The sequence below is a fragment of the Drosophila miranda genome, chromosome XR (assembly GCF_003369915.1).
Source record: "Drosophila miranda strain MSH22 chromosome XR, D.miranda_PacBio2.1, whole genome shotgun sequence".
NCBI lineage: Eukaryota > Metazoa > Arthropoda > Insecta > Diptera > Drosophilidae > Drosophila > Drosophila miranda.
The window spans coordinates 6,573,260-6,594,860 of NC_046674.1; the positions used below are offsets into that span (position 1 = coordinate 6,573,260).

Here is a 21,601-nt window from a genome sequence, read left to right on the forward strand (position 1 = left end):
TAGGGAGTCTCAATTATTATTATTATTTCATTTATCAACACTTTTACAAAATGGGCTGAATTGGGTTGTGCGAGTGTGTAAAATAATAACAACAACAATAAGACAATTGAATGTTCTTTTCGTAGCAATCAATAACTATGACTATGCTGTATTCACGCGTGGGTAGCCTAGACTTTATTCGGTAGTTGTGGTAGGAAAAGCATTAGTGGTAGGAAAAAGTTGCGTCTATTCGGAATATTGGACCATTTTCGGCCATAAAGACATGGCTGGATGTATGGGAGGAGAACTTCGATGGCTTTCGTGGCGCAAGGAAGAGCTCCCACGAACTGTCCAAAGAAGTGGCTGAATTTAATAAGCACATAAATACTATCAAATCAGCTTTCTCGGGACGATTTCCAATGAAAATATGCTCGACTTATTTAGGCTTTATGCATTCCAGTGGTTGTCTGTGCAGCTCCCACATTAATAATGCTTTATTTAATTCAACAAAAAAAAAAATCAATTAAAATTATATGCTTCATTGGATGCAACACCTTTTGCCACTGTGTGTGCCATCTCTCCCGTCCACCCATCTGGCCATCTGCCCATCTCCCACCTGTCGAAGGGGCATTTAACTTCATAAAAATTGACAGCCCTTGCCCAGAGGAGTGTTCGGACAGGCGCGAGGCAGCATCACGCACTTTTTAATATGCAGCCAGCATGCCACGAAAGTCCCCAAAAAAAGTGAAACACAACAACAGTCAGATGCAGTCCTGGACTCATTACATAAAAATCAATTTTTGGTTTATTTTTCCTTTCTCCGTGCATGTCATTTTTTGTCAATTACACACACACACACACACACACACACACACACACACACAACCACACAGTCGTCGGGCAGTGGCAGACAGACATTCAGACGGAAGGACTCTGCAGGGCAATTGCCTAATTGCGCGACAGACAAACGCGTTGTGAAGTCAACTGCCGACGAGTTTTGTAAATTACTGTCGTTCTGTCGATGTCCTTTCGGGCTGTTTAATGCACGTGTCCCTTCGGCGCGTTGGGGCGTTTTAAAAATGTGTTGCCTGACCGGGGACCTGCTTTGCCCTGCTTCGACGTGATTTGCTTTTGGGAATACTCTCGTACTCTTAGTCGCACTCGTATGCACGCTCAAAAAAAGGTTATTAGCAGATATTATTCCGACTATAAGATACCCACCAAAAAGATACAAGAGCCCTGCACTTTTACTGAATGTTTGCCAATAGACGTGCTCCTATAACCTTCTTTACTGTGTATGCAATAGATTGGCAGATGTACATTACTATATCCTGGAATTGTGGAGCCAACACCTGCATGGGTACAGTCTACTCTCTGGGATGTACTGGGCATATAACCACACTATTTAGTATGCATGGCAAGTCCTTCAACTCTCGAACACTCAACCCTTTATTGTCGGTGCTCGTTGCTGCACTTGTTGTTTTGTAATTGTTCTATGAGTGGTACAATTGAATTTTTATTCGCAGCAAACCATCAAGAAGGACATCAGAGAAGAAGAAAATACTATGATTGCCTCTTCATGGCGCTCCATGGCGCTCCATGACTCTTCATTGCTTTGTGGCCGCAAAGAGCAAAACCCATAAAAAAAAACGAAAGGAAAGGAAAACCTCAAATCTTAATGTAATTATCAAGCCAGAAAATATAACCGTTTATGGCGGTAGACGCCTCAAGATTATTAACACAAAAGAGGGCTGGCAATGGTCGTCATAAGCATAAAAATATTGCCCAATCCTACCACCCTTGCTGTTCTCTTTTTGTACCCCAAAAAAGGGAGGAAAAAATGGAATTTTCCTTGCACCCTCTTTGTAATAAGCTACTTTTGCATCTTTCCCACTTGTATTGCTCTTTATTTTATCATTTGCTCTGTCCCTGTCCTCTGCCCCTGCCCCTGTCCACTGCCCCTGCCCACGCCCTTTGCTGTACTTCCCTTAAACATTTTATTATCGCTCTTTTTGTGGGCGCTCGGTAAATCCCCTTAATCAACGAAAATTGTCTGTTCACACATGCCAGGATGGGCGAGAGGTTGGGTTATCGCGCCTAAAGCTTAAATAAATTTACGAGACAAATTTAGCACGATTTTCCTATTAAAATGTTGATTTTTCCACATATAGTATATCGAACCAACTGGGCAATGGGTGTTCCCTTGATCGACAAAATTTAAAGTCGGTGCCCTCCGTCTTGAAGTATGCAACAGAGTCCTGTCGCAGTTGGCTCGGAAATGTGTCAATGCCTCTAATCAGTGAACTACTTTCCTTTCAGTGACCTTCCTTTGAGCAGCAGTTGGTGGGGGGGAAACTGAAACTCCCCTGAAACTCCACCCGTTTGTGGCGCGTTTTTTAATTAAAATATAAAAACGGTGGGGAGAACGTGCCGCGGTCGTTAGGCAATAAACTTGGACACCGCGCATCCTGCCGAGGACAATTACAAGGCGGAAAATGTCGCAACATTTTCCATCCTTATCGCTGGGTTCTGGCTGTTGGGTGCTTTAAGCGCAAGAATTCCGGGGCCTCGACATAAAGGCCAACGAATTAACGACATTGTAATGCTTATCTGAGAGAAAGGTCCTGTCCCGTCCTGTCCCTGGGTTTTCGATGGAGCAGAAGGGATATCCTTTCTCCATTGAAGAAAAATGTGCGGCAGGGGGGGGCAAAAAATGTCTTGATTTTTTAATTTTAACGCTTTATTTAATTATGTGCAGACGAGACATCTTCAAGTTTTGCTAATAAAATGCTTAAGGAGTGTAGTGTCCTCTGCCCTCCTCCCGGGTCTTCCTTCTGCGCCATAAAGCCCCACAAAAAATGGGCTAAAAATTGCATTTTTTTCCCCCAGATTCGCTCTCTCTCTGTTTTTTTTTTTTTTTTTAATAATAAAGACATCAACAGATGGGCGGCGATAAAAAGCCAAAGATTATGGGCTGGACAAAAGGGACAGACTACGAACTACAAAGGAGCATGAGCCTGGTCTGGGTCCTGGTCCTGCTCCTGGGCCAAGTGCCGTCGTGTGGCTTTTGGCTTTTGGCTTTTCACACCCCTCAGAAAAGAAGGAAAAAAATCAACAAGAAAATAGGAAAAAACAGGCAACAGTTTCAGTTCCATTCAGATTCAGATTCAGATTCCGAAGTGGAAATCGACAAAAGGCCAGACGCTGGAGATTTAGTTTTGAGCAGTTAACACTTGAACTCCGACCCCCTGCTGTGAGAGTTTCTTATGTCCCTTTTTTATGTCCTTAAAGATAAGATTTTGCCCATTCGCTCTTTGGCGTAATGCAAAAACTTTTAATTAGCTGGTAAAGGCAAAGGAGGAGGTCCTTTCTTCCTGCCGTGGATTGGTAACTTCCCCTGCTCTCCCCTGTTCTTTTTTTACCTTTTGCTGCTTCCCTTCAATTGATTTCCAATTGGTGCTCTACAAATTTCACACGAAGGAGCATCCAATGAAAATCAAAATCAAAATCAAATACAAATCGAAATTGTTGTTTCCTTCCTCCCCCCCCCACGCCCATTCCATTGCAGTGAGGGGGATGTTTATGGCCTACTTATTGGCCATCGTTTGCCGATGGCTGACACCTGTTGTTGCGGCTCTCCCGTACTGTGCCCTGTGTTCTATCTCTGGTCTCTGGGCTGGCTGATTTAAATCTTTAAAATCAATATGCCAAGTGAGAAGCCCCCAAACAGATGCGACAGCTCCTGCCTCCTGGCTCCTGGGTAAACAGGGCCAAGCAGGAAGCTCCAGTGACATCCTTGACAGGTGTGAGAATGGGGGCGGAATTTCAAGTTGACTTCTGTTCGCCTTCAGGCGTCAGACGGTTGGGCAAATTGAAATGGTTTAGATTACATTTGACATTTATAAGCGGATTTTGTCAAGTAAAAGTTGGGGGGGGGGCTCCCAGAACAGCCAGGATCAGCGTACGCTATAAAAAATGTGTATTTTAATTCAGACTTTACATCAAAAAACTTAAAAAAACTAGTTTAAAAAAAAAAAACTAAGGCGATCGATTCGATCTGGACCGGTCTACATGGAAAGAATGGTCTTCTTGATGATGTCGATGCTCTCGAGCATCTGGGCCTCATTGATGACCAGGGGCGGGGCAAAGCGTATGATGTCCCCATGCGTGGGCTTCGCCAGGAGGCCGTTTTCCTTGAGCCTGAGGCACACGTTCCAGGCATCGTACTCTGTAGGAGGGAAACCCCGAGAATTAGATACGGATCAATGGGTGCGGGTGGGTGCAATACTCACTCTGATTGATGACAATGGCATTCAGCAGTCCCTTGCCACGGACCACAGAGACGACATCCTTGGGCAGCTGTCCCAGCTCGTTGCGCAGGAGGGCACCCATTTTGTAGGCGTTCTCGGCCAGCTTCTCCTCCTGCAGCACCTCCAGGGCGGCCATGGCCACACGACAGCCGAGGGGATTGCCGCCGTAGGTGGAGCCATGCTCGCCGGGCTTGATGCAGAGCATCACCTGGTCGTTGCAGAGCACCGCCGAGACGGGGTACATGCCGCCGGACAGGGCCTTGCCCAGGATGAGGATGTCCGGCTGCACGTCCTCGTAGTTGACGGCCAGCATGCGGCCGGTGCGGGCCAGGCCCGTCTGCACCTCGTCCGCGATCCAGAGCACATTGTACTTGCTGCACAGCTCACGGACCTTCTTCAGGTAGCCATCGCTGGGCACCACCACCCCGGCCTCGCCCTGGATGGGCTCCACCATGAACGCGCACACATTCGGATCCCGGAGGGCCTCCTCGAGGGCCGTGGTGTTGTCGTAGTCGATCAGCTCGAAGCCCGGCATGAAGGGGCCGAATCCCTCGTAGCTGCTGGGATCATTCGAGGCAGACACCGCCGACAGGGTGCGGCCCCAGAAGTTGTTCCTGGCAAAGATGATCTTGGCCTGGTTCTTGGGTATCTTCTTCTGCTCGTAGCCCCACTTGCGGGCCAGCTTGCAGGCCGTCTCGCCGCCCTCCACGCCGGTGTTCATGGGCAGGACTTTGTCGAAGCCAAAAAACTTGGTCACAAACTCCTCGTACTCGCCCAGGACATCCGAATAGAAGGCTCTACGAAGGGAAAGCGTATACTTTTAAATCCAAGTCGGGACTTCTCTGGGTGTGCGCACATCGTTCGAAATATTCCAAAAATATTCCTACCCCAGATCCCAGATCCCAGCCTTATCACGCGACTTTTGTTCCAAATTTAGAAATCGCAAAACAACAAATTGCGAGCCAAAACAAGTCATTGATCAGGCTCTTTCTTATCAATGCTTTCGCTCGCGACTTTACGGCCCCACTCAACCCGGCAATCTGCCCCTGGCAACCCAAACCGAAACCAACTAAAACCGGCAAGAGCTGTCCCAGCCCAAATCAGTTAGGCACTCGAGTGCAGCAGAATAATTCAATAAATAATATTCTGACAAATGACAATCTCCATCCAAACATTCGGTGGAGTGTGAATTTATACGTGCATTCGAAACTGATTATACTTGAGCCTGTTCCCTGGGGGTTATCAGTGAATAAACTGTTTTTATAGCATCTAAATATACTAGTAGTTTGGGAAGTAAACACAAACTAGTGGCTCCCAATCATCAGATGCGGAAAATGGTTGGCACTTGAGGGATTTTTCATCCGTCGAAGCTCTTAATGAGCCAATCTAATCTCATCCAGACACATAAAAACCCCATGGATTAACAGGAAGGAAAGGGTATTTTTAAGGGCAACTTCAACGGCAGATCGATCCCCAGTAAAAGGGCGTCACATGGTCCACATATTTCTGTATCTTTAAACCTCCAAAGTAAGGCGTTGTCATCGGAAACACACAGAGAACAAAGAAAGCCCAATCGACTTGTTTGCGGATCACTTGAAAGTACAACAACGAACGACGTAGTCCGCTCTTGAACTTGAGGAACAGAATGTCTCTCTCGCACCAACTAGACCAAGGTCACTATCGCCACGAATATATCGAATGATGACAAAGCTCCATGGAACCGATAAGCTTTTCGCGAGCACGGGGGGCACGTCTTTTGCTTGTCGATTATGGACGGAATGATATTATTTCTTATCTTAAGTTTATTCAACTCAATGATGCCCTTACCTGGAGGTCAGAGCCAGCTTGGAGGCCTGTTCTGTGAGTGCCTTTACAATTTTGGGATGACAGTGTCCCTGGTTGACGGCGGAATAGGCGCTGAGGTAATCAAAGTAGCGTTTACCCTCCACATCCCACACGTAGACGCCCTCGCCCTTGGCCAGGGCCACCGGCAGTGGATGGTAATTGTGGGCGCCGTACTTCTGCTCCCGGGCAAAGACAGCCTCGGACAGGTGGGATCCAGTGGATGTGCCAGTGGCCTCTTTGGGCGCCGTCTTCTGGGCCAGGCAGCCCAGACGGGTGGCAATGCCGCGTGCGGAAAGCTTGGAGAACATTGTGAGAGCACTAATGGATCGCTAACTGGGGGGGTCTGATACTTCCACTCGCGAGACGACAACTGAAAGTGCGCTGGCCACAGGCGGCAGCTTTTTATACTGCCGATCGGGAGAGGCACATACTCGGCGAGAGCGTTACGTACCCCCTGCAAAGACAGCTCTATCTGGAACTAACATTCTCTCAGTGCTTCTTCCGCTCTCTGCGACTGGGACTGGCACTGGCACTGGGCTCTATCTTGCTTACATTCTATTTTTGTATTATATGGAAATTATCATCTGATACTTGGGGAATATGATCCATGCATACTCGTACTCGTACTTGTACTCGTACGTCTGCTGGTTGTTGTTGTTGTGCCTGGTGCCGGCTAATTGTAATCAGCAGAAAACTTTTCCACTGCTCGATTGATTGAGGCGCTCAAGCATGTGGAGGGCAGCTTTTTGTTAAACTCTCATGTAGAGGCAAATTACAATTAAAAGCTTTTGCCATTCATGCTGGATATTCGCTTTGTCTCATAGAAATTTGAGAAACTTCTGACATGAGATTGGAGGGAAAGAATGTGGAGAGATTCAACCAGAAAGTGGCGTGGAAATCAAGAATAAATCAAGAATATATAGACTAGATTTAGATGCATTAATAATCCAATAGATATGGAGTAGAACCAAGGATTCAACTACATGCTATCACTTGAAGGGCTTTGTTCATTTTATATCATCTGTGGGCATGCCCTTGCAACCTGGGCCGCTGCCTGGGCGCGCAAACAGAAAGCTGAAGGTTTGGTGCCGAGAATGCAAAAACAAAATACAGGTTTCTTGGGCTGGGAAGGTAATATATGTATGAATATATCAATATGGTATGGGAAAATCTTACAGAAAATAGAAAATACATATAAATATATAGAATGTAGACAGACACTTGAGATTTAAGAGACTTCTTTGATAATTTCTCTACTGCTTTAAAGAATAGAAACAATCAGCTCTTTGCTCAGTGTCTATCGCTGTCTTACTCTCAAACAAAACCCCTTTAGAAAACACTCTATACTTACCCAAATTTTGTATTCCATTATTGTATTTTATTACACTCAATGCGGATGCTGGGTACTGTTAATATTCGTATGTATTTATTTGATTTTTGTCATAAATAATTTATGGGCTTAAGAATTTACAACTAATTATTTGCTTACTGTTGAAACTATTTCTCATTTCTCGTATGTATGTATGTGTGTGTTTTTTTCTTCAATCAAATATTTAACAATTATAGCACGTTCAGGGAAACTACGAATACATATTACATATACACGAATCGGATATATTATGGTAAGGTATATTTATAAGACAGTTTGAAAAGGCAACACATAAATTGCACTAGAAATTTCCATTTAAAAAAAAAAAAAAAAATTCAATTTACATGCCGAATTTTTACAGAGAAGGATGGGAAGGGGGGGAGGGGGAAGGGGGGGGGAAGGGAAAGAGCAGGCCCGAACACAGGAGGATGGGATGGAATGGCCAATTAAACACCCATTTGCTCGATTTTGTTGCTACGTTCCCATTAGCTACCACAAATACTCGCACAATACATATTTTATTTATTAATTAATTTTAATAAATTCACGCTTTGATTGCAATTATCAATTCGACCTTTGACACCTCCTCCGCTACTCCATGGCCTGGCCCACGCTCTGCTGCGGCGACTGGGCCGGGGACAAACTGCGTGGCGTTGCCGCCGCCGCCTCTCCTCCATGTCCTCCAGAGCCAGCAGCACTTCTCTGTTGCTGCTGTTGTTGCTGTTGTTGCTGCTGTTGCTGCTGCTGCTGCTGCTGCTGGTTCTGGGCCTGGCTGAGCAGCTCCTTGTTCAAGCGATAGCTGCTCATGACATTGGCACAGCTTTGATGAAAATAGAAGTTGCGACCGCGCAGGAACGCATCCGTATTGAGATCCTTTATGCCTGTCTTGAAAGATATAGGAGAGAAAAAGGGTGGCAAGATATAGAAATAATCGCTGGCTATGTGCTTAGAGTAGATGTGTGTGTGTGTGTGCATCATCGTGGGGGAGTAGAGTGGAGTGGAGTGGAGTAGAAAGACAGTTAAAGACCACAACAGATGGCAAGGGATATCTATCTATCGTATCGTGCTGGACTGGGGACTAAAAAGTGAAACTGAAGCAAACTGAGAAATTACCTTACAAATGAAACATTTGTTTTCATCGTCCGGTTTTAAATCCGAACTAATTCCCACCTTTGTGTCCAATTGCGTTAATCCCGGCACTCCCATCGATGACAGCTGCGACAGGCTGTTCTCCATGCTCTCCACATATTTTGAGTTTGGATTGTTGTTGTTGTTGTTGTTGCTATTGCTGCTGTTGTTGTTGTTGTTGTTGTGGGAAATGTCCATGGGTCCGGGATCGGTGCTGGTAACCTGCGGCTCCGACCGGGGACGCTCTTCGATGGGCGAGATGTTCTCCAGAGATCTGCATGGGAGTAGAGGTTTTAGACACACCCGTGTCATCGATAATTATCGATATGTGCCTATCGATTGGCTCTATTACCTGCTACTCCCCACATTCTGCTCCTCCTGCCGTCGCTGCTGCTGCATTTTGTTGTAATTCATTTTCGCGTTCGTCATCTTCATGGCGGTGTTGTTGTCATCATCATCCACAATCACATCCTCATCGCTGTCGTTCTGGCACGAGGCCGTGTCCATCATTAGCTCCTTGTTGTTGTTGTTGTTGTTGCTGCCGCCACCGCTGTGGTTGTTGTTGCCGCCCCCGCCACCGCCGCTGCTGCTGTTGTTGTCATTGACGCCCACGCCGCAGGAGTCGGCATTGTAGTAGTGGTGATGTGTGGTGGATGACAGCTCGCTGACGTTTTTCACTGAAAGACCCACAAACGGAATGGAGGTAGAGGCAGAGGTGTAATTATTAGCATAGCCCTTGGAGCTGGTAGCTGGGAGACCCACCACTGATATGTGCCTGAGGGGGCTCGCCCGTCGGCCAACTGCTGCTGCTGCTGCTGGCTGTTGTCACATTGGTGCTCACATCCTGCTCGTCGGCGTGCACGTCCTTCTGGTTCATGACGCAGGCGGTGCGGTACAGAATCCCGTCCAGCTTGCCCGGCTGGGCATTGCTGTTGTGCATGCTGGTGGGGACACCGGCCGAGGCCAGGGCCGACCCGGGGCCAGCTAGCTCCGAGCCCGAGTCGGGCACGTCATCTGTGCAGCTCTCCACATCTACCGTTTCGATCTCCTCCTGCGACTTGGCATCGTCCTCGGGCATCTTGCCCGTTTCCAGGGCATACTTTCGCTTGCAGATCGGACAGCTGCTACAGTAGAGACTCTCCATCATGTACATCTCGCCGTACTTGCGCTTGCGCACTTTGAGTCTCAGGCGGTTCTGGCGATTGTTACGTATCCGCTGGAATGTCTGCACACACAAAGGACCAAAGGAGACCTCTTAGTTCTGGAAGCGTACAAGGACTCGTATAAGGAGAAGGCACCTACCTCCCAGCGATTGTGACTGGTGCGTATGGCGTTCTCTTGGGCCGGACAGGGAGGGGCAAACATATAGGTCGCCTGCAGATTGGCCCGCTCGAAGCCCGCACTCAGCTTGTAGAGCCGGTCCAGCTCCGTGAGGAAGTGCGTGTGCCACTCCTCCGGGCTCAGCTTGAGGCCGCACACCGGACACATGTCGGGTATGGCCCCGCCGGCCGCCGCCGCCTGCAGTCCGCTGACCAGACTCAGGCCGCCCGGCACCGCCCGCAGACCGGCCATGCTCAGGCTGGCCAGCGCCGCATGATGGGCCGCATGGTGGTGGGACAACGGATGCGGATGGGCCATGTGGTGGTGTGTTGTTGCCACCGATCCTGGCGGCGCCCCCACATGGTGGCCGTGATGGGGATGCGAGTGCGAGTGCTGGTGCTGATGCTGGTGCTGGTGCGGATGCGAGTGCGAAAGCGAGTGCGTGTGATGCAGATGGGGCGAGGCGGCCAGATGTGTGGCCATCGAGACGGCCACACTGCTGGTGGGCGTGCTGATGGCCGAATTGCTGGTCGAGCAGGATGAGGACGAGGATGAGCTGGATGCCGATGCCGATGCCGAGGCCGAGGCCGAGGAGGTGGCCATTGCCGGGTGTCCTCCTCCCTTCCCCACATTATGCAGATCTGTGAAAGAATCGGACACTAAATTTTAGACATGCCCGCAATCATCAATCAACTGCAAGGCAATAAAAAATTGGAAAAATTCCAACCCCTCTTCCAATCCGAGTCCCACATTGATTTCCATTCTGCTGCCGCATGGGTGGGAGTCCTGCCTGTCCCATAAATTTCTCAGGCATTTTCTAATTGCCTCCTGCCCCTGCACCCGCCCCGCTCTGCGCTGCTCTGCACATTTTTAACAGTCGAGGAAAAATTAATTGGAGCTCGTAATTTTGTGGAGAGAATCAGCGCCAGAAACAGGACAAGCAAACACACAACTCTCGGCCGCAGATTCCTCATGTCAGACACACGTCCCCACGTATTTCGGGAGCCACAGGCACACGGCACAAAAAGAAAAACCACCGTCAACCACAATAAATACAAACTGTTTGCTGGCCCACAAGCCCCACCCCCTCCAAACAAAATCCCGCTCTCCTTCTGCACGTGACTGTTCGGTTGGCAATTAAAATAATATTACAATAAAATATATCGCAATATGGTGGAGAGCAGAGGTCAGGACCAGGCCCACTACAATTGCTGTATTTTATATTTATATTCCTCTAAAATATGTCGGTTAACCGCGGCCAAACAGAAACACACACATTCAGCGGTCAATGGCGGATGGAAATGGTCCATGGATATAGAGAAGGAGAGAGAGAGATCCATCCGAGTCGTGACTCTGGTTCAAATTAGCTTAGATGTGGCTTGTGGAGGTGTTTCGGCATTCAGTTTCGCCCTGGAATCGTACAACTATTTTCAAAGACTAAACGGAGGATAGCTAGAAGTTTGAAGAACCTTCTTTCGAATCGAATTTAGTGGCTGGAACAACCCACAACTAAATTAAATTCGGGCTCAAAGGCTGGAATCCCCTTCTAATATGGTATGCAAAGCTTCAACTCTGACTGGACTGACTTCTCCTGCAAGTTATTATAATATTAGTTATCAATGACCAACCCCGCCCCCCACTACCCCCTTACAACACCCTCGCAGTGTCACGTGCTCAACGACGACCAAAAAGGGGGCGTTCCCATATATCGTTATATGAAATATGAGTTTCGTTCCTCTGGTTTTTGGTGCTTTTTCGGGTGGCGGGTGGCTGGGGATGCCCATTAATATTACCGAAATTAATATGAAAATTCCAAGTGTGCATTCAATATAATACATCATCGGGGCAACAAAAACAACAAGAGTCCCAGGGATATACTTGTAATAATAATAATTCTCGTCATAACAATAGCAAACAATGCAATCAAAGCGATTTGCAACACTTGCGCATCCTTTGAGCGAGGAAAAAAAAAAACAACGCGTACTACGAGTGGAGTCCCGCAATAAATGAGCAAACATTATGGTATCGAAAAAGGATGGCGGGATGGCGGGATGGCAGGATGGCAGGATGGTGGTGGCTTCCTTGTAATTGCCTCTAGAAGAGTTGCAACAATGTCGAGGATAAGTAATTAGCCCTGGAAACGGAGAGGAGGTAACGTCCGTCGTCTTCGTGTGCCGAGCACGAGCAGGAGCACGAGCCCGAGCCCTGGCTCCTGCCAAAAGGATGCGGTTTGACTTTGTAGTCAAGTGGCTTGTGTCCTGGTGTCCTTGTGTCCCTGTGTCCCCCTGTGTGCCTGTGTCCTAGGGGGGGTTGATGTTACATTTCAATAAGGCCAACTCCAGTCAAGTCGCGTACTCGTTGTGCCATTTAAAACACTTTGGCCACACGCACACCCTGCCCCCTGCTAACCCTTTTCTCTTTTCTCCGTCGAATGCCCTTTTGACTTTTGCCGCATGTCGCATCTCCCCCACAGGAACGGGAACAGGAGGCACAGGAGGAGGTGCACGGAACGGAACTCAGGGCCAGGGCTCGACTGCCGGCTGTTTACCTTTAGTTAGTTTTCACCCATTGATAGATGCTCGGAGATGCCTTCATATCAGTTTCAGCTAATTAAAAGTGTATTATTTATCAAAATTAATTTATGGGCTAAGCCCATTCAGGTCTAAGCCAAAAGTTAAACAACACCGACAATCCACATGTAGAGCGGCTTTCTGTTCTGGTGTGGGCTGAGGCCGGAAAAACTGGTTTTCCGGCTTAAGTTGAAAGGCAAATAATGGCCAAAATAAACAGTTGTCTGTGTGTGTTGGACAGGGGTGTTGCCGCCCAAAGGGGGCCTGTGGATATGGGGAAATGGCTTCTAGAATTTTGGAAATACATATGTCGGCTATCGGTTAATATTTGTCAGGCTTTCCAGTATAATCTATGTATAATCGCTTTGTTCCTGTATTGCAGGTCCGACCCACAAGTCTGGCGAAGCCTTCTTCATCCTTCACCATGGAGTCTGTGCGTCGTCTCTCATCGTCTAGCACTTATGAGCGAGTCTTTCAATGATCACCCTCTCTCTCATCCAACCGAGTTCCACTATAGAATAGGCAAATGACAAGAATAACGGCCAGCAGAAGATCATACCCTGAGAGCCATCTCGTAGTCAGTTCATGCCTCGTAATTCGTTAAGTTTTCGCACTCGCAAGCTGAAATGTCTTCGAGTATATTCTCCGATTCACTCGGCATTATCCCAAAGCCCTTCACCTCTAGTCGAATGCCCCTTTTTCAGCTGCGCCCCTGTGTCAGGCGCTCATCTATCCCCATCCCTTAGATGTGTTTGGTTAATTTCCATTCCGTATTTCCGTATTTATCATTTTCATATGCTGCCGCTTAATTTGTATCATAAGGCGCTTAACTCGAACAGCTTTGCCGAGCTCCAGGACCAATTAGCAACGCATTTAAGCCAGATTTGCTTAGCCCATATTCGGGAAGAGTCCGAAGCCCGACTTTAAAGCAGGAAAGCATCCCCCAGGTAAATGGTAAATATGCGAAATTGATTTAGAATGTCTGGGGGACGTAAAAAACTAATAAAAAAGAAAGTAGAGTGAAGTGGAGTGCGTTCTGGGAGTGGGTTCTGCGTCCTGTCTGGGGACTGGGGACTGGGGTCTGGGGTATGGCCTTACGCCTGCCAGTCAAAGTTAACCCACTGAAGCGTTAAAATTGCTCAGGAAAAGTAAAATTGAAACAAATACGAGTACGTACGCCCAGATAGATTTTTATCAGGAAAATTGGGAAAAAAGGAAAAAGGCAACACAACTTTCTACGCCCAATTTTGAGCAATTTTTTGCCATGCAAATTTTTGTTTGGCTCAGATGTAAATTTGCTAAATAAATAAGGGAATCGCAATCGGAATGGAAATGGAAATGAAAGTGGAGATAGGCAGCAGCCAACCCTACTTACGTCTCAAATCCCTGGGATCCTGAGAATTATTACTGCGCGGACTTTCACCCTTTTCAACGGCATCGTAATCCTGTGATCCCTCCATGGATTCATGGGATGTGCATGTGGGACTGGCCGAATCCGTGCGAAATGATTCGCTGCCATTGAACAGATTCTGCTGGAGAGAGAGAGCGAGAGAAATCGAAATCCCATTATGACAAGTGTCAATCTTTCAACGATTATCAGCTCATCGGATCTTCTGTGCCGCCCCGCCCAGACCCCACTCACCTGATCCAACGATATGCCAATGTATTTGGGTGGCGAGAAGGCCGACGGCAGCGAGAAGTTCGACAGCACCGACGGCTTGCCCAGCGGCGATCTGTCGCTGGCGAAGTAGCTCGCGGGACCCGCGCCGGCGGCTGCCGCGGCCGCGGCGGCCCCGTTGGCCACCAGCATTCCATGGTTGAGGGTCTGCAGCAGGTGCGGATGGAAGTAGTTGCCGACTAGTGACATGTTGTGTAGATCTTTGGCGTCAGGTAACTGAAAGGGGAAAAACTGGAGAGTATCAGTATGAAGGGGTTTGCTCCGAAACACTTTTGGAGTAACACTGAAACGGAATCTTCAAGGCCAGGGCATGCGAGCTGTTCCCCGTAATTTAAGCACTACATTTGCTAGATCTACTCTAAATAGTGGAATATTCACGCTAAGATTCATTTCCCACAAGATTTCCCGGGAGAGAAAAAAAAAGAAAAATAGACATTTAAAATAAATATATTTTATACAAATGTAATATTTTTTATATTTATTTTAAAGTGTTTTATATTTAAATAAAATACTTTTATTTATGGAAAACAATTGATTTAAATATATCTCATATTTAAGATAAGTATATTTTCTACAAATTTAAATTTTATATTTAAATTAAATACTTTTATTTATGGAAAATAATTGATTAAAATTTACGGGCTGGCCCCGTAGTAGCCGTCGCTAAATTCTCAGACTTGCAGCCGCTATGAATTCTCAAACTTACATTTACTGTGAAATTATTTAAGATATTTAGTTATAACTCCAAAAAGTTGCTATTGGAAATTTCTAAGCGGTGGGAGCAAAACAAGCCTTTGTTCAGACTAAGAATACAAAAATTCGTAATATTTAATTCAATAGAAAATTTAGAAGCTAATAATAGAATGGTGCAATGCACTGTAGCTGTGTTCAAGGCAACGGGACGTGTGAAAATATCCCACATATCAGGGCAAAAATGCAAATTCTGGTTGGTAAAGACATCAGAGAGGATATAAAGAAATTGTGCTGATTTGGGGAAGAAAAAGAAACCAAATTTGAGCCGTACGACCTTTAAAAATGTAATTAAAAATTAGCTCGGGTTGAACGCTTACAAAAAAAAGGGTATCCACAGCCCTATTGAGTGGCAACAAAAAATGACACAGGAAATAAGATTTTTGATCTTGACACAAAAGAGAAATTACAGATCGGAAAATGATCACAAAATGCCAAGTTGTAGGCAAAAAACATGGTAAATATTCTAGCTAATCAGAAAGCAAAATAGAGGTATCAAAATACGATATCTTTTAGGGTTTTGGGGCCTCAAAAGCATCTCCTTTCCGCTCTATCCATCTAAATTTTAATGTAAATTCATTGGAAGGCCCAAAAATCATGAGTTGGAGGCGAAATTCGCAATGAGGTCTGTTGTGCCGCCCGCAGATGAAATCGACTATTATAAAAAGAATAAAAAGCCTAAAAGATACTCCAGTTTTTGATTTCTTCGAAAAGCTAGGTGCAGGCCACCCTGTAAATATATTTCCTATAATTTCAATATATTTAATTTATTTAAAAGTGTTATGGATAGTTCGATTTAATATGGAACGTATTAAAAACACGCTTGAACACATTTGAATGTGAATTTTATTTAAAAACAGAATATTTAGTTTAAATATGGGCGTTTCTCTTGACTTCGCCATTTTTCTGTAAGTGTATTCCATAAACAGCTATTAAAATCTATGTAAAATATTTTTAGTAGGTCCGCTTTAGCCTATCCATTCTATCAACGGGCTTTTTGTAGCCACAAACAACGAATCTAAGCTCGAAGAAAATCAAGATCCGCATTTTCGCGGCGGCTCCCCTAATTGCTGTATTCCGACACGTACCCCAAGTGCCCCACCAAGCGGGAGTTTTGACAGGCTAAGTGAGCGTTAAATTTAAGCGTTAAATATGCGCATTACTTGAGTCTAGGCCATGGAACCGCACAACAAATTATGGTGGCTACATGACTTGGCGCTAAAATTAGCCAATTTCGGCATCACCTTCCTTCCCAGAGAGAGAGAGAGCCCGGATGCTGCCAGGCAACATATGGAACGGGGCGTATGGAAAAGTGCAAGAAATCATTGCAAGACCTAATCGAATTCCACAGAAACAAATCTTGTACACCCTTGAGTGTGGCATGTTCTTGGGGTATTTGCATCGATAGAAATTATGCAGGGGAAGGAGAAATGAAGGAGAAATGTTTAATTTACGACAAATAAATGTTAAATTGAGAGATTTTCGAATTACGATATCGAGTCTCGTCGCATAAACTGTGTCACTCTGGCACTCGATGTGTGCCAGGCAGGGGGGGCTGGGCTGTACGTTCCAATGGGGTGTAAAATAACGAGAAAAACCCACCCACACACGCATAAAGACTTTTGCAAATGATATGGGTAAACCGGGAGGGGGGCAGGGGGTAGGCTGGATGGCTGGGGGAGTTTTCCAACTCCCGATAACCGACGGGAACGTAAAGCGCTCATAACAAATTGAGGCTGACGAGTGTTAAGCGGCGGCTTGGGACAGACAGACAAGATACGAGTATAACATAAGCGACGACATGTGTGACAAGTATTAACCCAGCCACCCATCCAACCCATACCACCCATACCACCCTCCTACCCTCCTATCCTCATTTCTATTTGCAGTAACCCCTCCCTGGATATGTTTTCTGGGCAAAAATTTACATACAAATTTGTCTGCCAAGGAAAGTTTTTTTTTTCTGCTTCTTTTTTTTGGCATAAAGTGTGAGAAAATGATATCAAAAATGTTCGAGTGGAGTTGGAAATTGTTGGTTTATTTATGGATGATCTAATTTAGGGATATTACGGACAGTAAATGGGGTTTAAAGATAGGAATAACCAACCGACTGCAATCTTTAGACTCTTTTGCTTGGGTGTTCCCTTGGGTTGAATCATCTCCAGGCATTGGACAATCTAGGCTAATCAATCGCATCAATTAAACTGGAAAATCCCTCCTTCGACAGTTGCTTAATCCATGGCCAGTGGCCCTTGGCCATTGGTTAATCACCCGCCCGTGCGTTGTTCTGTCCCAGCCAGGCCCAAATCAGAGCCAATAAATTAGGGCTTATCAACGGAAATTAGCACCTCAATTTGGGGGCTAGCCGTTGCAGCATATGTTGCCATATCAGCTCCATCATCATCATCATCCTCCTCGTCCTCGTCCTGCCGTGCAGCGTAATGTTGGTAATGTTGCAAGTCAGACGGAATGGAATAGAAGGGGATGTGGCATACAACCGCATGAGTTGCACTTTGTCTAAGTCTGCAGTTTGGTCAACAGCTGGCCCCGCCGCAGGGGATAACGATGGGGATGGGCATCGAGCCCCAAAACAGAAGTGGTCAACCACTTGGCTGTGCACTCTCTGGCGGGGAACCGTCACATCACGAGTTTTTAATGCATTACGTGTTGAAGAGTGTTTTCGGCGAGGACTCGGCCACGGTCTCGGCCTCGGTCTCGGTCTCGGCCTCGGCGCTTATTGATTTATGCCTGTTAATCAGTGTTAAGCCAAGGACAAACCAGAGCAGGTGCTGTAACCACCCTCCAGCCTCCAGGGTGCTACCCTCGTTGTTGTTTGCTTTTCTATTAGAGGGCCGTTGGACGGGTGCGGGGGGTGATTTGTTATCCCAAAATAAAACATTCCTGCTCTTGTCTGAGATTTGCATAAATTCGTTCTGTGTTTGTTCTTTTTAACACTTGAATTATTGCCTCTCTCCCTCCCTCTCCCTCTCCCTCTCCTGCCACTGGATATGTATCTGTATCTGTATCCGTATCTGTGTTTATTCTGTTAAGTTGCAACTCTCAGCTGCAGCTAGAGCTCTGGAAGAGCAGCAACAATAACAGCTTAATTACAACAACACGATAACGAGTGGCAAATAGCAATTGTCTACATACAATTGCCAATTTCGCTTAACTTGGCCATAAACAACAACAAAACGACAGCCCCGGCGGAGAAGTCAACACACAAAACCGAACCGAACCGAACCAATCGCAACAACTTGGGGCCTCCTCTCCACACACCACAAATAAATCTCAATTTGTGGCACTAACACGCGGAGTAAACTGCGGGCAGCAGCAGCAGCAGCGGCAGAAGGGAACACTAAAAACGTTTAGCAATTGGCAATTTTCTCAAACCAAATGTTTATGGGGCGAGAGTCCGAGAGAGTCGGTCTCCTCAACCTGTTCGACTGTCCGAATGTTCGACTGTTTGCTCGAGTGCTTTGCGGTTCAGTGAAGAGGAATCCCAAAAGGAGATACCATTTTTTGATAGCATACGTTGAGGGGTCTTTGAAGTCAAGTCAAAAGGTGGAAGGAAGTATTTTCTCGATTGAGTATTCGGTAAGTTTTCCATGTAATATTATTCCCATTTCTTGGTGTTCCATCTTGTTCTTTGGTGTTTCTTTATCCTGCAAACCATGCCAAAAAGCGCTCCATCTTTACAGCAATCTACTGCTAGTTGGTATCTTCCATCTTTAGTGGCTCTTGTTGTCCGTTCACACCATATGTTTTACCTCCATTGTGGCATGGTCCCGCCCTTCTTGTATCTTGTATCTCTCCTTTCGGAGGCATACCTTAAGCCGACTATCAGTGACCATTTGTGCACATGATACTGGGGCACTCTTCATGAGTACTTCTTGTTATACGCCTCGATGCCTTTGCATGCCTCGACTCCACGTGTAGTTCCCGTCTTGATAAATTGCTATAAATTAAATTAAGCTCGCTCACACACACACACAGAGCTCACCTCCACATCCACATACTTTGTGGTAATAAGTGTGCAGAAAAAAAAGGAATTATTTTTCATATGTTGTCCCCGCCTCAGAGACTCATAATTTCTCTCCCACCCTGAGAGAGACCAGGGTGCCAGGGTGCCTGACCATTTTTTCTGGTTCTTTTTCGACAGGAGGGGGTCAGTCGTCAGTCGTCTACCTTTTGTTGGTGTGGTTACAAAATTGTTATGATGTTGTCCCACCCAGACACCCAGTCGTGGAACGGGAGTACCAGTACCAGTGGCAGTGGCAGTACCAGTGGCAGTGGCAGGGAGACATTAAACCATTTGACATTGCATTTAATATGCCTGCTTGGGTTGTTTTTATTAATTTTTATTGTTTGGGTTATGCTTGGCTATAAATGGTTACATAAATAATGCTAGATAAGCGATATAGAGAGAGAGAGGGAGCTATTTTGCAAGACTTTTCCGAAAGGACAAAGTTTGTGTAGGGATGTTCAAAGAAATTGGAAAACCATGGCCATTGAGTTCTTTATATGGAAAGCTCTCCAATCAAAAGAGAAACGATTCACATGGAATGGCACTGCTTTCACTTTACTTCACTTGTATTTGTATTCCATAAAAAACTATTTGCCCCTTTTCTAGGTACAGCTTCGATCCCAGAATGCAGAGAACAGAACCCAACTCGCATCTAGAGGACGAGGACATATTGTTGTCATGTTTAACATATCTTAACGCTACTCAATGCTATGCACTGGCAGAGATATAATTTCAATTCCGATTCCAGCTCCATCTCCATCTCCAGCTCCTCCAATTCCGAATAACCAGTTTCGCCAGAAGTTAGTTATTCCAAGTACGTTGGACTGGCTGCCTGCCTGCAGTCGGAACATCATCAGCGTTCGAGTTCTTCATCATTTGTAGCATCAGCGTCAAGATCATTGCTCATGTTTACAATGATGACAGGCAGAGGAGCAGCAGAAGCAGCAGAAACAACCGAAGCCCCAACCAAATCGAATGTGGAATGGTAGTAGCTGCTGGTCTGTGGGATCCGGGGGCTACGTGGCTGCCATCAGGCCCGGTTCAGGCCGAGGTTCGGTATTGAAGCTATCATAAATCTGTTCGTCGCAAAAATCTACACACAATGGGGCGTTTGCAAACGCATTCGTTGATCGGAATGCGACGACGAACTCTCTGAATCTGCCTCTCTCTTGACTGACTTCTTGACTGCGGCGGCAGGGGGAATGGGAATGCGATCGTGACACGACTGAGAAACACGATCAAACCAATTATTGGATAGTTTTACCAAAAACACACACAAATATGGAAAACGTCTCCTTCCGGCATACTTTCTGTATGATTCTCTCCTAATTTATGATCTCTCGCTCACGCTGTCATCTCTAGGACTGGAAGTTCACGTGTTCGTTTTTGTGGGTTTTCAGTGCGAATTGACTGGCGGCGGGGATTGGGACTGGTGGCGTGTCACGGTCCCCAATTACCGACAGAAACCCATACTTTCTCTTTCTCTTTGATCCTCTCCTAATTTATGATCTCTCGCTCACGCTGCCATCGCTAGGCGATACTTTTCTCAACTGGAAGTTCACTTGGAAGTTCTGGTTCGTTTTGTTGTTTTACAATGCGCATTGTTTTGCCTTTGCGGGGCCTTAGCGGTGTGCTGATTTATAGCATCTTTCGGCATTTCGGCTACTGGCCCCCAGGTTTATGATTTGTCATAAATATGTCCCCACCACCGCCGGTCCCTGCCCTTCCTTAGCATCAGCATCAGCACCGAACCTGATCCTGATCCCGATCCCGATTCCGATTCCGTTTCTGATCAGTGTGTCGTATCCCTTGCATTGCAATGCATTGTGGGGAGGGGAGGGGAGGCGGATTGGGATGCGATTGGGTTTTACTTACTCGCGATGGAAACGGACGTTGTCCACGTAGAGCCTCATGCAAACCGGAAGCGGCCTCTGATAGAACAACAAGCGCTTGAGATGGCAAATGGCTGCTGCCAAATGCGTTGCTTTCCATCTGCCAATTGTTTTTTGTTTTTGTTTTTGTTTTGGTTTTGTTTTTCTCTTATTTTGTTGTCGCTTCTTGCTGTTAACTTTTGATTTCAACTAATTTGGCACACAAATAAAAATACTTTCACTTTCTCTTCTTTATTGGCACATGCAAAATTTAGAAAAAAAATATTGTTTCGAATATCATTTGAAACTGTTTTCGCGCGGCGTCGGTAAATTAACGGTACGGTAACGGATGGATCAGCTGACTCGGTCTCTTTCTCTTTCTCGTTCTCGCTCTCGACACAGGCATGCACCCGCACGTTCCCGTTGCAAAAATCCAACTGAGGCGCTGCTTTCGAATCCAGTTGGATTTTTCGTCGCTGGCTTCTCCTTCGCCGCTGCGCAGTCGGCGCTAGAGGAGCGCAACGGCTGCGATGCTCCGATTGGCCGGCGGCCACAACCGGTTTGCGTGCCCTATAGACGTCCCGCTCTGGCGCAGGGCAGGGGCATACACACACCACACCGGTCGCTGGCTTTTACATTATGTTCTCACCTCTTTTGCTGGTTGCTGGCTGCTGGTTGCTGGCTCGAGTTTGTTTTTCCTGCTGCTGCATTATTATTCCAAAATGGTTGCATGTTTGTCTGTTTTTATCTCTGC

General features: G+C 46.3%; 2 protein-coding genes across 9 annotated transcripts; both read right to left on the reverse strand.

Annotated features, from left to right (window-relative positions):
• Nucleotides 1-3,941: 3,941 nt before the first annotated feature.
• LOC108153585 (ornithine aminotransferase, mitochondrial) lies at nucleotides 3,942-6,521 on the reverse strand. The gene is made up of 3 exons (XM_017283664.2): nucleotides 6,117-6,521; nucleotides 4,272-5,086; nucleotides 3,942-4,207 (listed from the first exon to the last, which is right to left on the reverse strand). Exons 1-3 carry the CDS (start codon nucleotides 6,440-6,442, stop codon nucleotides 4,047-4,049), a joined length of 1,302 nt encoding a protein of 433 aa, XP_017139153.1. The 5' UTR covers nucleotides 6,443-6,521; the 3' UTR covers nucleotides 3,942-4,046.
• Nucleotides 6,522-7,542: 1,021 nt separating this feature from the next.
• LOC108153600 (protein Teyrha-meyrha) lies at nucleotides 7,543-21,289 on the reverse strand. Of its 8 annotated transcripts, none has more exons than XM_017283686.2 (8): nucleotides 20,852-21,289; nucleotides 14,164-14,415; nucleotides 13,897-14,050; nucleotides 9,934-10,592; nucleotides 9,394-9,856; nucleotides 8,984-9,308; nucleotides 8,617-8,905; nucleotides 7,543-8,388 (listed from the first exon to the last, which is right to left on the reverse strand). In XM_017283686.2, the coding sequence occupies exons 1-8, from the start codon at nucleotides 20,966-20,968 to the stop codon at nucleotides 8,095-8,097; spliced, it is 2,553 nt and encodes an 850-aa protein (XP_017139175.1). In that variant the 5' UTR covers nucleotides 20,969-21,289; the 3' UTR covers nucleotides 7,543-8,094. The 8 variants fall into 8 exon arrangements, with proteins under 8 accessions (XP_017139175.1, XP_017139174.1, XP_017139177.1 ...); XM_017283685.2 differs by having other exon boundaries at nucleotides 13,897-14,053; XM_017283688.2 differs by having other exon boundaries at nucleotides 8,674-8,905; nucleotides 14,164-14,430.
• Between the last annotated feature and the right edge of the window lie 312 nt (nucleotides 21,290-21,601).

Excerpts from the sequence above, each read along its gene's own strand:
- LOC108153600 (XM_017283683.2), bottom strand. The coding sequence starts at position 20,968 with ATGGAAAGCAACGCATTTGGCAGCAGCCATTTGCCATCTCAAGCGCTT. Across the intron at positions 10,593-13,896 it reads GGATCCCAGGGATTTGAGAC|ATCTGCATAATGTGGGGAAG; the intron begins GTAAGTAGGGTT and ends ATTCTTTCACAG. Across the intron at positions 9,309-9,393 it reads CCCTCAGGCACATATCAGTG|TGAAAAACGTCAGCGAGCTG; the intron begins GTGGGTCTCCCA and ends TGGGTCTTTCAG.
- LOC108153585 (XM_017283664.2), bottom strand. The coding sequence starts at position 6,442 with ATGTTCTCCAAGCTTTCCGCACGCGGCATTGCCACCCGTCTGGGCTGC. Across the intron at positions 5,087-6,116 it reads AAGCTGGCTCTGACCTCCAG|AGCCTTCTATTCGGATGTCC; the intron begins GTAAGGGCATCA and ends TTCCCTTCGTAG. Across the intron at positions 4,208-4,271 it reads TGCCATTGTCATCAATCAGA|AGTACGATGCCTGGAACGTG; the intron begins GTGAGTATTGCA and ends TCCCTCCTACAG.